The sequence below is a fragment of the Enoplosus armatus genome, chromosome 7, assembly GCF_043641665.1.
Source record: "Enoplosus armatus isolate fEnoArm2 chromosome 7, fEnoArm2.hap1, whole genome shotgun sequence".
Lineage (NCBI taxonomy): Eukaryota > Metazoa > Chordata > Actinopteri > Centrarchiformes > Enoplosidae > Enoplosus > Enoplosus armatus.
In genome coordinates, this window is record NC_092186.1 from 6,564,731 (window position 1) to 6,578,597 (window position 13,867).

At 41.6% G+C, this 13,867-nt stretch overlaps 3 protein-coding genes across 3 annotated transcripts; 2 read left to right on the forward strand and 1 right to left on the reverse strand.

Annotated features, from left to right (window-relative positions):
• The first annotated feature begins 351 nt into the window (after window positions 1-351).
• Window positions 352-5,155, forward strand: LOC139287853 (uncharacterized). Its single transcript, XM_070909049.1, has 8 exons — window positions 352-456; window positions 1,664-1,731; window positions 2,071-2,243; window positions 2,355-2,458; window positions 2,709-2,870; window positions 2,963-3,168; window positions 3,601-3,680; window positions 3,763-5,155. The coding sequence occupies exons 1-8, from the start codon at window positions 352-354 to the stop codon at window positions 3,843-3,845; spliced, it is 981 nt and encodes a 326-aa protein (XP_070765150.1). The 3' UTR covers window positions 3,846-5,155.
• A 1,036-nt stretch (window positions 5,156-6,191) lies between these two features.
• Window positions 6,192-8,786, reverse strand: LOC139288246 (basic immunoglobulin-like variable motif-containing protein). Its single transcript, XM_070909516.1, has 9 exons — window positions 8,300-8,786; window positions 7,985-8,114; window positions 7,732-7,827; window positions 7,504-7,608; window positions 7,319-7,413; window positions 7,100-7,232; window positions 6,770-6,853; window positions 6,592-6,688; window positions 6,192-6,494 (listed from the first exon to the last, which is right to left on the reverse strand). Exons 1-9 carry the CDS (start codon window positions 8,784-8,786, stop codon window positions 6,192-6,194), a joined length of 1,530 nt encoding a protein of 509 aa, XP_070765617.1.
• A 2,346-nt stretch (window positions 8,787-11,132) lies between these two features.
• LOC139287883 (inosine-uridine preferring nucleoside hydrolase) lies at window positions 11,133-13,867 on the forward strand. Its single transcript, XM_070909088.1, has 5 exons — window positions 11,133-11,315; window positions 11,675-11,857; window positions 12,409-12,520; window positions 12,595-12,731; window positions 12,815-13,867. The coding sequence occupies exons 1-5, from the start codon at window positions 11,133-11,135 to the stop codon at window positions 13,178-13,180; spliced, it is 981 nt and encodes a 326-aa protein (XP_070765189.1). The 3' UTR covers window positions 13,181-13,867.

Here is a 13,867-nt window from a genome sequence, read left to right on the forward strand (position 1 = left end):
TTCCAGTGGCATTTTTACATTTCAGTGCATAAAATCACAAGAACTGACTGAATTCATGTACTGGGCCTGGGCCACGTTTACATACAACTCCACACATCGTCTGGCTCTAACCTCATTGCACTGTCATTGTTTAATGCGTCATCTAGTGGTAGTCTGGTGGTATTGTGGTGGCCGGAATCACTTCAATGTTTAAAATTTCGAGCGTCACTAAATGCAACTGTTGACCCTTTCGCGTTACCCGGAACAGAAACAGTCTGAAAAGTAACACAGCAGTTTATGTTAATAGTTTTATTAATACTGTAAGTATTTAGAGTGAACAGGAGTGTGGGACATTACTTACAGGGTTTCTGCATGGGTTCCTCTGCTCGCCTAAGACGTTACATGAGTGATAATGGACCATTAATCTTGGATGGCGGACTAGCAACTGAACTGGAAGCGCAAGGAATCAAATTACAGGTAAAACATCAAAAGAAAGATTGCAAAACACAGTCACCTGCTTCACTGCATTAACTTAGGTCTTTATTCTATCAGTAAGCATTGGTTTCTTATTTAAATTCTCATTTCCCAGCACGTAGGCTGCACCGCACAGCTTCATGTTCACGAGTAAATGTTTTGTTTTCATTATATGTATTTTATCGTTGTATTATCTTGCAGTTGCACAAAATGAAAACTGAGTCACTTTGACCCTGTAGAGTCACAACCTCCAGGCCCAAGAGCTGTGTTACCATGGTAACAACCAATGACAGGAGCTGGCAACTGATGAGAAAAAAGGGGGGGGGGGGGGGGTCATAAACCTTAAATAAAGTAAATTAACAATACCATCATTTAAAAATACTCCTTCAAGCAAGCTTAGTATAAGAGTAAAAGTGCTCACTATGCCGCCAAAACGGTCTCAGTCACTGTTACATTATTATGTATTACACTTTTGGGTTATTATTATTGATACAGTTATATGTTAGCTGTATTTTGATGTTGTAGCTGGCTGCAGTAAAGCTAATTTTACTCATTTTATCTACTTTTGGGTGGTTTAATTTACTGTATTACAATGCATTGCATTGTATCTGCTCATTACATGATTATTATATATATTATTTATAGTAACTAGTAAACAAATAAATGTTATGGAGTATTAAGTGCCGACAGTATTAAGTAGTATAAATTAAAATATTTACAAGTACCTCAGAACTGTACTTAAGTACTGTACTTTGGTAAATGTACTTAGTTATTTTCCATCACTGGAGAAGAGAAAGAGCTGTATGCTGCTGCAGTTGATGCAGTTGTTGTTAAATGACCCTAATAAATCCACTAGGTGGCGCCATTTGCCCTGTGCTCACAGACCGTGTTGCCTTTTATTCCTCTCTGAGGGTTGAGACGCCTCATTCATCACTCTTACCCTCTGGTATATCATCTGTAGCAAGTATGCTTTTATGTCATTAGACTTACTGCAAATATAGTATGAATATTGTACTTATATTTTATGCGAATATTTGGGGACATAAGAAAATAAGAATAATTTTATACAACTGAGACCTATTATAGTACTATATATAAAGTATATGAGACATCTGAAAACAACTGGGATCAATATTTATTAATAATATTCATATCAATCACGCACATCCAGATTTTAAAATCTCTGTCTGTGTGTGTCTCGCACACGTAGGGAGATCCTTTGTGGAGCGCCAGGCTTTTGCATACTAACCCCCAGGCCATAAGAGATGCTCATCACAGGTAGGTCCATGCAAAACATAAGAGCTGCACAGGTTAGTCAATTAATCGATCGCAAGAAAATGCAACTATTTTGATAATCAATTGACAGTTTAAGTCACTTTAAAGCAAACATTCTCTTGTTCCATCTTGTTAATTAGCTACTTTCTTAGTCTTACATTATAGTAAAATGAACATTGCGCCTTGTGCTCTAGGATATTGTGATGGGCATTTTTCCACAGTTTTTGGATTTATCAATAATTCTAATAAACGTTAGTTGCAGCCCTATAAAATATTGCTGAACAACTGTAGAAATTAGTTTTTAAAATGTGACCAGAGTTCATAAATGTGACGTATCAACAGGTTTCTCCTCAGTGGGGCTGATGTTATCACAACGGCTACATACCAGGCAAGTATTACAGGATTCATCAATCACATGGACGTGAGCTCTGAGCGCGCCAGAGAGCTGCTGATGTCTGGAGTTCACCTGGCCAAAGAGACAGTGGACAGATTTGTCTCTGACAGTCGTCCAACAGGTACAAAACTGCACAGTCTTCTGTATGTTTGAAGCTGTGAAACATTATCTCCCTGTAAGCTACGGTGCTATTTCACTGTGTTTTGTTTGATTTATTTATTTATCTCTCAAGGGCAGAGATGGCCCTTGGTGGCAGGCTCTGTTGGACCGTACGGGGCCTTTCTGCACAACGGCTCCGAGTACACTGGGGCGTATGCAGAGGAGATGAGTGTAGAAGTGAGTGGCTCTCAGCTGCTCATACTGGTTACGTAAGAAGAAATTATGCATGCTGTGGGAAGGTGACAAATAGAAAATAAAAACACGATAGCAGACTGTTGACCTACGTTTCAACTTATTTAATACTGCTGTATTTGTTGACCTGTTCAGTGTTGGTTATGGTTTATCTGATGTTCAGTTCATAGATACATTTACTGTAAAATTGAGTGATAACAAGTTGTCTCTTTTGCGTCTTTTTTTCTCTTCTAAGGAGCTTAAAGTTTGGCATCGGCCGCAGATGGACTGCTTAGCAGCAGCAGGAGCTGATTTCATTGCCTTTGAGACAATCCCAAGTATCAAAGAGGCGGAGGCTTTGGTTGAGCTGCTCAGGGAGTTCCCAAACTCTAAAGCCTGGCTTTCCTTCTCCTGCAAGGTAACCATTGCTGATAAATAGTGTAGCTCGTGTTGATTCATTGTTAGCTGCTGTATCAGAATGACTCACATTATGTGCAAAAACGCTGTCAGGATGGGAAGTGTATATCAGATGGCAGCACGTTCACCGATGCAGTGCAGATTGCAAACAGATCCACGCAGCTGGTCGCCGTAGGAGTCAACTGCTGCTCCCCAGCGCTGGTGGAGCCGCTGCTGGACTCTGCCAGGTCTCTGCTGAGCCCAGACATGAGCTGGGTGGTGTACCCCAACAGTGGAGAGGAGTGGGACACCGAGCAGGGGTGAGTCCATAGTCACAGAGTTTTAACAATAAGATCACAGCTTCGACCATCACTGTGGTTTTCACGTGTCAGACTCTCCTCAAACAAAATACTGGACAGCTTTTACTCTTCTATTCTAAGTCATCGTATCTTGTTTACAGGTTTATCTAAACGTGTGTGGTAACATGTAACTACAATACATATTATAATTGTATAATAACACAATAAAATGACAAAGGGCAAAAAGAAATGAGCCTGAAAGTTCAAGCATTACTAATAATTACTCAATAACACATCCTGCATAATAAGTACTTTTACCTTTCATACTGTACTAATTTCACTGTAATGGAGTATTTTTACATTGTGATATTGCTACTTGTGCTGAGGTTAAGGATCGGAGTTCTTCCTCCACCACTGCTGACTGTTCCAGGTTTTCTTTTTCAATACAAAAAGGTGGCTAACATCAGAGAAAGCATCAGCATCAATACCTGACCTAAGTCGTACATGGGTGAAGCAAGGCGCTGCTCTGATAGGTAAGGTGAACTGCTTTCTCTTCCATAAATTTTTGTCCAGTTTTTCTGTATTTTCTCTGACGAGCGTCTCTCCGTCCATCAGGCGGTTGCTGCCGAATCGCCCCCGCTCACATAGCAGAGCTACGACACCAGTTAAAAGGAAGTTCTCCAGCTTCTGCAGTGTGACCGGACTGAACATATCACGATGACTTGTGAAGAAACACATCTGTTCCAGGAGTTTATAAAAATCTTAATTTATTGGAAAATTAATAAATAAACCACCACATCAAATGACACCATGACATCTGCGTTGGGTCAGAGACAAACGGCACCACAAAGGTGCAAACAGAGTTGTGGCAAATCGAGGCTGCACATGAACATGAAAATAAACCATGCAGTGTCCACTTTCTGTGGTTTCACATTTTGAATGATTTTGAGGGATTGAAGGGGTTCCACCGTCACGTCTGTACAGCTCCTGTCTTTTAAGAAAAATTAGGATCATCTACACGACAATCTCACTGTAGGTTTCACAAAGCACAACAAAATGTCAGCTTTCACAACACTTGCACAGCATTTCCACTGAACGAACCACTGTACGCCAGGCGCAAAACAAGTCCACTTACTTGTACAATGAATTATGGGAGTGTGTCACCTTTCAACAGAATTTACAGCAAATGTGTCAAAGAGTTTCCTAGACGGCACTGGTTGAATATAATGTGCACTCTTACAGCGTCACTGCAGTGAGTTTAAGGTGATGCGATATGACCAAGATTAAATGAAGAGAAATGTGTATGTGATTAGTTGTAGGATGAAATAAAATAATCCTGTAGTGTGAACCCCTAATCTCCCTCTTTTATTATAACACAGGGACGGACAAAATAACAGAAACACCTTACAATACAGTGGCCAGGAAAGTCAATAAAGCTGCTTCATTTTTGAGGCCATAGTTCGATGTGCTGTTGAGTCCACTGTTCATCTTTGTCAGTGTATTTCTTTGTGTTGCAACTGATGTATTAGCAGCGACCGCAACAATACGTGTGCCTATAGCTTTTCTGCCTTAATATGCTGTATCGAAAACATAGAAACAATAATAGGAAGGCCTCTATGGGCTGACACACACATACACACACTGCTAAATGGTGATTTAATGTGGCTCACTCGTTTAGCTGCCGTTGTTGTTATTGATTTAAAGTAGTTGTTGGTGAATCATTCGCACTTGCTAAAAGACAGAAAAGTGGCAGAAGAAAATGTTTCAGTAGGCAGACCCTCACCAACACTGACTACTTGATTTGAAGCACTGAAAACTACAATATGGCCCCAAAAATGACAGTTGAGAATCGACATCTGACAGTCTTAAAAAACATTCATTCATTCACTCACCAATATTAAAGTATCAGTCTGGTGATATTCTATCATTTTCTTCTTGTCAAAAAATGCACCAAAAGACCAAAACCAACAATGGATTGATCTTATTAACACGTGTCTGTGTGTCCAAAGCCTGATATATCTTCTTCCTCTGTGCCACAGAGCGCCATTGCTCCAAAAACTATTAAAAACACATCACTGAGCCACACTGTTGTACTGGTTTCAGTCATTACAGTTAATCCCACATGCACCGTCCTGCTGCCGTAAATACTCACTGGTGCACCAAATGTGTGTTAATCTTCCGCTGAAATTAGTCCCAGACAAATGCACTATTTACTACTGTTTGAGTAACATTTGCTAAAAACTACAGTGCCCAGTTGAAATTGCTTTTTTTAAGCTGCTACAATTGATATTTCTTACACGCATCATGTATTAAATGACGATGAAAAGAAAGGCGTCGCTTGTGGAGATTAACCTACAGATAATCGTCCGAAGCTGCAGCTCCCCTCTGCTTTATGGAGCTTTATAGGGAGTTTCAGCACATTGTTCGGCTGTTCAGCTGCAAGTTTACTGTTTTGGTTAATTCTCATGACTCTCACAGCGTTGTTTTCAGCCACAGCAGGCGGCTGTTTCCAGAGAAAAAGCTTTAAAAAACCCACTGACACAGTTAGCGACTAGCTGGTGAACATAGTGGAGCATTTAGCAGCTGAAGAGACGGATATTTCCCTCACGAGTTGGTAGAGATCAAAACAGAGCAAAAGGAGAGTAAATACTGGACTTAAATTCATCAGGTGACATAACTCCAAATAAATGCTGATGTTGCTCCGTAACTTCTGGATGTGTGGATAAGCAACTGTTAGCTAACAAGTTCACCATATCAACTTTAAAGGTGATGATCTGTCAGTGTTCACAACGTGTTTCTGCTGCCCCCAAGTGGCCAAACAAATCAGTTATTGCAGGTTTAAAAATGAACCTATTTATAAAAACATTTAAATGGGCCACAGAGAGTATTGAGAGACTAGCACACTGTTGGTTTTAGTCTTTTCATGGGATTTGTTGGCAGTAAAATATAGAATATCAGACTTATCCTTTTAGAATGTATCTTAGGGCTACTGTACTGTAATGTAATGTCTGTTATTTAACCCCCGTATGTCCCAATGAACCTTTTCAGTCTGTGATGTCTTCTTCGAGATCGCTGTCAGGGGAGCTCCTCTGTCTGTACTCTGTAGTGTTGGACAGGCGTTTCCAGCTGGTGTCTTTCTGACTTCCCATGCTGTGCGAGCGTCCCAGGTAGGCAAGGCGCTTGGATGACGTTCTCTCCTCCGTTTCCTCGGCGACACTCCCGTGGGCCCGATCTGTGCCGGCGTGGTGGAAGTCGTGGCGCAGGTTCTCCAAGTTTAGAGCCCAGGGGCCGAGCTTCTGCCAGTTCACCCTCTGGAAGGCCATGATGCAGTGCAGGTTGCCACCCACCTGTGAGCCAGGGAACGTTTTATTTTAGCTCGGCTCTGACCCAGAAATATCAACATAATCAGTAACATTTAAAATAACAGGAGTGAGATGGGGGAACCTTTTTGGTTTTGCGGCGCTGAATGCCCCTCTCTGTGTGGCGAATGTCCAGGTATTCTGGATTTTGTGTGTTGAGGTCAGTCACAATGTCCAGCCATCTGAAAACAGGCTTCATGTCAAACAGCTCAACTACAGAACATGATCAAATACAGCAAAGACTGAACAGAGATAGAACTTACTTTTTACAGTGAATAGCTGGGTGTTTCCTACTGGGTTCACCAATAAGGATCCAGTACTCCATTTCATTTGTGGGTAGAGGGCCCCTTAGCACAAAAAAGAACAACCCTTGTCAGTTTATAAACTCTTTAGGGCTGAAACAATTAGTCAATCAGCAGAAAGATAATCAGAAACTATTTTGGTAATTGATGAATCGTTTTAGCCAGCAACAAACAGTTTTACAGGATTTAGTTGGACAAACTTCTGACATTTTATAGACTAAATGACTAATCAAAAGAAAAAAAAGAAATAAAATGAAAATAATCAACTTAAACTGCAGTGATGTGACCTACCTGTAAGCCTTTGCTGCTTTGAGTGGCGTGGCTTCAAAGCCCACTGGGCAGAAGTAGTGGTTCTGGCAGTGGTAAATGTAGGCCATAGACTCATCCTTCAGCCCTTGTGTCAGTTTCATCAACGCTCCTTCGGCTAAAAAACATCTGCGTGGTTACCACTTTTAGTTTTATCTCTTTTTGAGTAGACATGCCGTTGAGTTGGACGGCTGAGGGACTCACCTGTTTCTCCCGCCGTCTTGTGTTTCCCATGTGGTTTGTACAGAATGTAGGAGCAACCTCGCACGCGGAAATTGTCGTTGATTTGTCTGAACCACCTGCAAGAAAAATGCTCAGATGACCAGGCTGCACACATTTCCAAAAATGAGGCGGTCATTTAAAAAGATTGCACAAGCAGTTTTGTGTACCGCATTAGAGTCGCATTGCCAGTGAAAGGGCCGAACTTGATTTCTTCAAAAGGCGGCTGGAAACCCAGAATATGCAGAGCCTCCTCCTGAGAGATGGGTGGAAGACTAGCAATGCAAATAGATATACACTTCAGTTTATTATATTATTACTTATATTTATTAATACATATGCACGTGGAGCTGAAGGTTTACATGAAGCCTGATAGACAGCATGCCTTGCGTGCTCACCTCCCTGCACCCAGAGTGCTGTACAAGAAGTTCCAGCAGGACACCAATGAAGAGATTCCACATGACGTCTTGTACTGTGGCCGACTGATGCAGTACCTGAAGCAGAAAATAATCCTCAAGATATACAAATCCTCAGAATAAATTATATCAAACCGAGAATGTTTTGGCTCTAACAGGACTGCTACATCCTGATGTGAAGCTCACTTCACTGGGCTTCTCTTTAAACCTACTGAGGCACTAAATATAACATTACCATCTTCTGAGGTCTAGCACTTTTCTCTGTTTGATCTCCTCCAGTGAGGCGTGAGGAGGGACGTCTTGCAGATTTCGGCTGGGTCTGTCTGATGACTTCATCTTCTTGGTGCTGCTTTTCTTCACATTGCCTGAAATACAACATAGGCTAACGTCAACGTAGGCTAAACCAGGATGTTAATTGTTCAACAATAAAAGAGCAGATAAATAATCAAAACATTTCATGGTATTTAAAACGGGTGTGGCAGCTTTGGGTGATGGCAAAATTACATTTATTAATTTATATAACAGGCTTCTGTGATAATACTTTTCTTACTTGTTCTTATTTTTCTAGTGAGCACAGCATTGAAGTCTGTGGTATCAATCTCCCAGGCCAAAATAGGCTTTGTGTGGCCGGAGGACACTTCCACCATGTCACAGTCCCCATCTGATCCCACATGGGCCCCTCCAGGGTGCCCGGCGCTGAAGTCAGCTGAAGGTTTGGGCTTCACAAGTGATAGCCCACCATCCTGCTTGTTCGGGACCACATCCCTGGCTGCGTTTGGGGGACAGTACACAGAAGCAGCCTGGTTGAGGAGAGCATAGTCGGAGCAGACTGTGTAGAACTTCTCACGGGAGTGTGTGACTGGGCAGGTCCACGGCAGGTGGAGTTCTGCACTGGAAGCCCTCCTTACTCTCGCAGCGTCCCGGGCGAGGGAGCTGATCAGACCACGTTCCTCCTCCCCATCGGTGGGCCTCTGTATCCCTGAGGGGTCCACTGGCCCAGGAAGGTTTGCTCCTTGACCTTCTGATGTATTAGGCATTGAACAGCCACTTATACGATGGAGGACAGAATTAGCTGAGGCTGATTGTGATGTTGAAGTGATGGATGTCTTCTCTGGGGATGGAAGGACAGGCAGGCGTAGAGACACTACAGAGATCTAAAAAGGAAGACGGAGGTACAGTGATAGAGACCCAACACTGTGGACTCTGATCAGCAATATCTGATCACATAAACAATCTTTGTACAACAAAGTCATAACCCTGATTGTCATTGTTTTAACTTTCAGCGACAATAGACAGCATCATACAACACTACCTTTAACCTATAATAAGTCACCTGTTATATAAAGCTGCAGTGGCTCCATTTACCCGGCCGTAGTTAGCTGTGGGGTCACTGAACATGAACTAACATTACACATGTAAAGCCGCCGTAGTCGAGATGAACACACGGCTAAAGATGTCAGTGCTGAATTGTAGTTAGCAGATGTAAACACGCCCAGCCGTTACGTTATTTTTTCATCGTACCTTGTGCACTGTCTTAGGACCAAGCGGGGCTGGGAAATGTCAAAACGTCAAGCTAACCGCATAATCACTAACCCTAGGTGCACATTAGCTTGGGACATGTTAAAAATGAACGATAATAAATCGGAGACGTCGTCTTCCTGACCCGTATCCTCTTCCTGTGCAGGTTTAACGGACGGTACCATTCTGAGTGCCAAACGGGGGCGTCCAAAAACAGTTAAAGCTTAATAATGCCTAAAAACACTCAAGAAAGTAATTAGATGAAAATGGAAAAAAAAATGCTTTTCGCTTATTCAAGACCTATGTTGTTGTATTATACGAAAATTACTTTAAATATACATGCCGATTTCTTAGTGGCTACAACCCGTGTTGGTAAACCATGCAAGGATCATACAATTCAAACCAATCACAGGAGCGACTGCGGTGGCTCTTTAAACTTTACTTCAAGAGACTGAAGGGTAAGCCTGTCAACTTTCACATTACTCCTTTAAAACATTAATTCCGCCATCTTCTAACAACTTTAAAATGAATAACAAACGATAAAAATATCGACTCAGTCTTTACTACAGCGACGTTTCACCACAAAATGGCCGAGTAACATACTTTCTTAGATGTTAATGCAACTTTTTAGGTCAGAATGTCTCTAGTTTTTCTATGACACTGTGTTGAGTGTTTTCTCAGCCCTCCCTTATGCCTCTGAGCGCATGGAGAACTGTTTTCTCTCCTTCTCTGCTCTATTTTTGGACTGTTACAGTGCGTCGCCATCGTCCCTACTACTGTTGTTTTACCGTTACTTTCCCTTATGGTGAATATCAGGTATTGTACTGTCTCTGTGCCATACCCCACTAGCAATAGCCTTAGAGGGCGGTGCCTATACGAAATAGGACATTAGTTATCTTCTGTAGCTCCAGATTGTATGAGTAAGTCTGTATGGACAGTCCCCTAAGCTTTGGGTAAAGAAAGGCTAAAGAAAAAGCTGTTTTTAGGAGCCGATTGTCCGGTTTCAGCAAAACTTACACACAAGGCGAAGCCCACATAGTGTAACTTCATCACTCACTCACTAAGTCACTGACAGACTTTCACATCTATGGGGCTGCCCCCCGCTTTGCTGCAGTCCAGTCAAAAAGATAATCTTGTTATCTTAACAGCTGACCTCACACAATGTGTAATTCATCTGAGGTCATTTATTCTTAACATGAGAAAGTGTGCCTTCTTGCCTTCTTGGTAGCCAAAGTTAGAAATCTGGAGGAAACTTTTGTAAAAGAAAAGGATCATCAGAAGAAAGCGGAGACCTCCCTGGCCCACCATCCAGACTGGTGGATGCGCTGGTCTAGGCAGAGGAGGACTTAAAGAAGGAGGCACACCAGTGTGAAGAGGAAAAGTTCCCGTCTCCTACAAACTATAGAAGTACAACAACAGGCCCTCCAGCAGGAAACCACCGGTGATGACTTGAAAATAAGGTGTCAGGGTTAACTTATAGACTTCACGATAACACAAATTAAATATTGCTTTCCCTCTGTCCTTTGATAGGACACCTGCTGCTGAAAGAATTCAAATTGTGTCTTCTTCCTTCATAAATTAAAAGTGAAAGAGTGAAAATATGATGGTCACTGCAAATACCTTGCACTATATAACTACATACTACATGGAAAGGGAGGTCATGTATTCATAAAGTTGTTTGAAATTCATGGCAACGTAGTGTGGACATAAGGAAAACATCACTTTTAATCTTTAACTGTGGCTGGAACAAACTTAGAAGGAATGCGTCTTCCTGACTCTTAACCAAACAGCCTTTGGAAAACTATTAACTATCGCATGGATTATTTTGACTGTGATTTTGGAAATGGTGAATTTTACAGAAGACCATGGCAAAGAAGCAGGTGATCATCGACACAGACTGCGGCATAGACGATGCTCAGGCTATAATGATGGCCTTGGCGGCACCCAACATTCAGATCGTGGGTGTCACCTGTGTGTTTGGGAACGCAGCAGTTGAGAATGTGTGTCAGAATGTCCTGAGGGTGCTCTCCGTCTGTGAGCGTGAGGGGGTAAGTTCACTGACTCATTGTCTCATTCTCATTTATTTAAGTGTTCGAGTGGATTTTGGAAGATTGGAAGATTGACTATCACTCTAAATGATAAAATAGATGGTTTGTCATTACCTTTCCAAACAAGCCGTGGGAGTGTTTTCTGATCCGTCCCTATCAGCAGGATGACATTATTTGTCAGTGCCTTCTAAAACCATTACAAAATGTTTCATGTGACTGTTTTCTAATCTGCCACATCTATGGTGAAGGTTTAGATTTAGGTTTAGGCACATAAACCAAATAGTTTTTAAGAGAGATAGTGGTCATTGTTAATGTTGATAGGAGATGGAAACTGCAATGAGCATAACTTTTGTCTGCAGATTCCAGTGTTTCGTGGTTCCGGTGGTCCTCTGATTGGAGCCAGTAACCCAGTTAGTGACCACTTTGGAACTGATGGACTTGGGGATGTGATTGAAGACAAAGACCCACAGTGGGAGGAGAAAATCCAGAGCGAACATGCGGTCAATGCAATGATTAGGCTGGTGACTGAGAACCAGAAGCAGGTGAGAAAGCTCTCTGTGGTCTATCTGTTATGTGTTGCTGCTCTCTTAGTGTTGTATCAAAGCACCAACCTGGGTCTGAAAAGTGAAGCCAATGTGGAAGTGCCTTAAACCTGCATTCTTTCTAATGGCCAGCAGGGGGCTACTCCACCAGTTGCTACCTCAGTAAACATGTCCCTAATGAGTTTGTGGTCTCAATCGCTAGTTTCAAGTCTTCTTCAATACAGCTTGATTTTCATTTTGTAAATTATGTTCCCATTTAGAGTAAAATAGACGATAAAGCAGGATATGCTTTCGGGTGTGGCTACCTCGTGGATAGCGACGTTCGGTTGTGCTAAAAGACACTGTAAGGAGTCGGCTGTTGATTTTTTCCAGTAAGTGCCTCTTGCCCAAAAATTGTCATTTCTGGTTCCCAAAAACAAAGATGGCAACGGCCAAAATGCCAAAGTCGAGGCTTAAAAACGGTAGTCCACAAACCAATGGGTGATATCACGGTGGCTTCGTCCACTTCTTTTATATTCTGTGGTTGTACCACTAACATGTGCATCCCACAGGTCTCCTTGGTGGCCCTTGGCCCGCTCACTAATCTGGCATTGGCTGTCCGACTGGATCCATGTTTTCCCCAAAAGCTCAAAGATTTGTACATTATGGGTGGCAACATAGAAGGTATTACCCCAGCATGATTACTGTGTTTGTTTTTGAAACATGTGGGCTTTTATAACTGGATTTTGTCTATGTAGGAAAAGGAAATGTGACACTATGTGCAGAGTTTAACTTTGCAATGGATCCAGAGTCTGCCTACATTGTTCTTGAGGAGTTTCTCTGCCCTACATACCTGGCATCATGGGAATATTCCTGCAGAAACTCCTTGACGTGGGTAAGATGTGTGCTTGCAAAGAACTACATAACCCTGCATGACTGTTCCACTTCAAACTGATTTCACTGATTTTACTTGTACAGGACTTCTATGAACAGTTGATCAGCCAGGACGCACCTGCTGCTAGCTTTATGAAGATGATAACATCTAAATGTTGGGCTTACTCTAAAGAGGCTATGATGAATAAGAGAGACGTGTACTTTGGACCTGGCTTTGTCTCTTACGATGCCTATGCGATGGCAGCCTGCATTGACGGCAGCGTGGTAACAGAGAGAATCGAGTGTCCCGTCCGTGTGGAGTTGCAGGGCTCAATCTCTCGTGGTATGATGGCACTAGATCGCACAAATGAGCTGAAGAAGAGCCACAGTGTGTTTGTTATGACTAAATGTGATGTTGTCAAGTTTAGTCAGTTACTCATGGAGTCTGTTAGACAACCTTGTAAGAAGTAATCTTTGGTGAAAAAATATTTGCTGACAAGAAGAGTACAATGTACAATACAAACATTAATCTCAACTATTCTTTGACCAATTTATTTTCACATAAGGCTTTGATATATTTGTCTGGTCTTTTCTTGGTTCTCAGCTTCACCTAAACCAAACCATTATATAAAAGGGAGCAGTTTTGTGTACTGCATTAGAGTAGCATTAACGGTGAAATGTGGAAGTCTTAAAATGCCCAAATTTAACAAATCAAAGAAATTAAGTAAAGTACTTAATAAAATATTTCCTTTATTATTATTGGACATTTTGTCTTTAATAACTGATTGAAGTGTTTTCCATTGCGACATGAATGCTCCTTGTCACATTACGCATTTTTTTTTTTTTTTACAATTGTTAAGTCACATTTCTCTATAGAAGTTCACTTTTTCAAAACTCTTCAAACTGTTGTCTTCAGCAACATGCAGCTCAGCGCAACAGTTAATCTCACATCTGAAATGCACTGATACGACCAAAACACTTCAAACACATCTCAGGATCAACTGGTGTACCTGAAGACTGACAGCATTTGTCTGCCAATAGTAACACTTTGTCACTCAGTATGTATTGACCATAAAAATCACTAACGGTTGCCATTACAATTAGTGTCAATATTGTCTTTGTAAAAGTATATTTTGTTAATTCATAATAAAGAAAGAT

Excerpts from the sequence above, each read along its gene's own strand:
- LOC139287853 (XM_070909049.1), top strand. The coding sequence starts at position 352 with ATGGGTTCCTCTGCTCGCCTAAGACGTTACATGAGTGATAATGGACCA. Across the intron at positions 2,459-2,708 it reads CAGAGGAGATGAGTGTAGAA|GAGCTTAAAGTTTGGCATCG; the intron begins GTGAGTGGCTCT and ends TTCTCTTCTAAG. Across the intron at positions 3,169-3,600 it reads GAGTGGGACACCGAGCAGGG|GTGGCTAACATCAGAGAAAG; the intron begins GTGAGTCCATAG and ends CAATACAAAAAG.
- LOC139288246 (XM_070909516.1), bottom strand. The coding sequence starts at position 8,786 with ATGCCTAATACATCAGAAGGTCAAGGAGCAAACCTTCCTGGGCCAGTG. Across the intron at positions 7,828-7,984 it reads GTGCTAGACCTCAGAAGATG|GTACTGCATCAGTCGGCCAC; the intron begins GTAATGTTATAT and ends TTTCTGCTTCAG. Across the intron at positions 6,495-6,591 it reads AGCGCCGCAAAACCAAAAAG|GTGGGTGGCAACCTGCACTG; the intron begins GTTCCCCCATCT and ends CCTGGCTCACAG.
- LOC139287883 (XM_070909088.1), top strand. The coding sequence starts at position 11,133 with ATGGCAAAGAAGCAGGTGATCATCGACACAGACTGCGGCATAGACGAT. Across the intron at positions 11,316-11,674 it reads CCGTCTGTGAGCGTGAGGGG|ATTCCAGTGTTTCGTGGTTC; the intron begins GTAAGTTCACTG and ends TTTTGTCTGCAG. Across the intron at positions 12,732-12,814 it reads GCAGAAACTCCTTGACGTGG|GACTTCTATGAACAGTTGAT; the intron begins GTAAGATGTGTG and ends TTACTTGTACAG.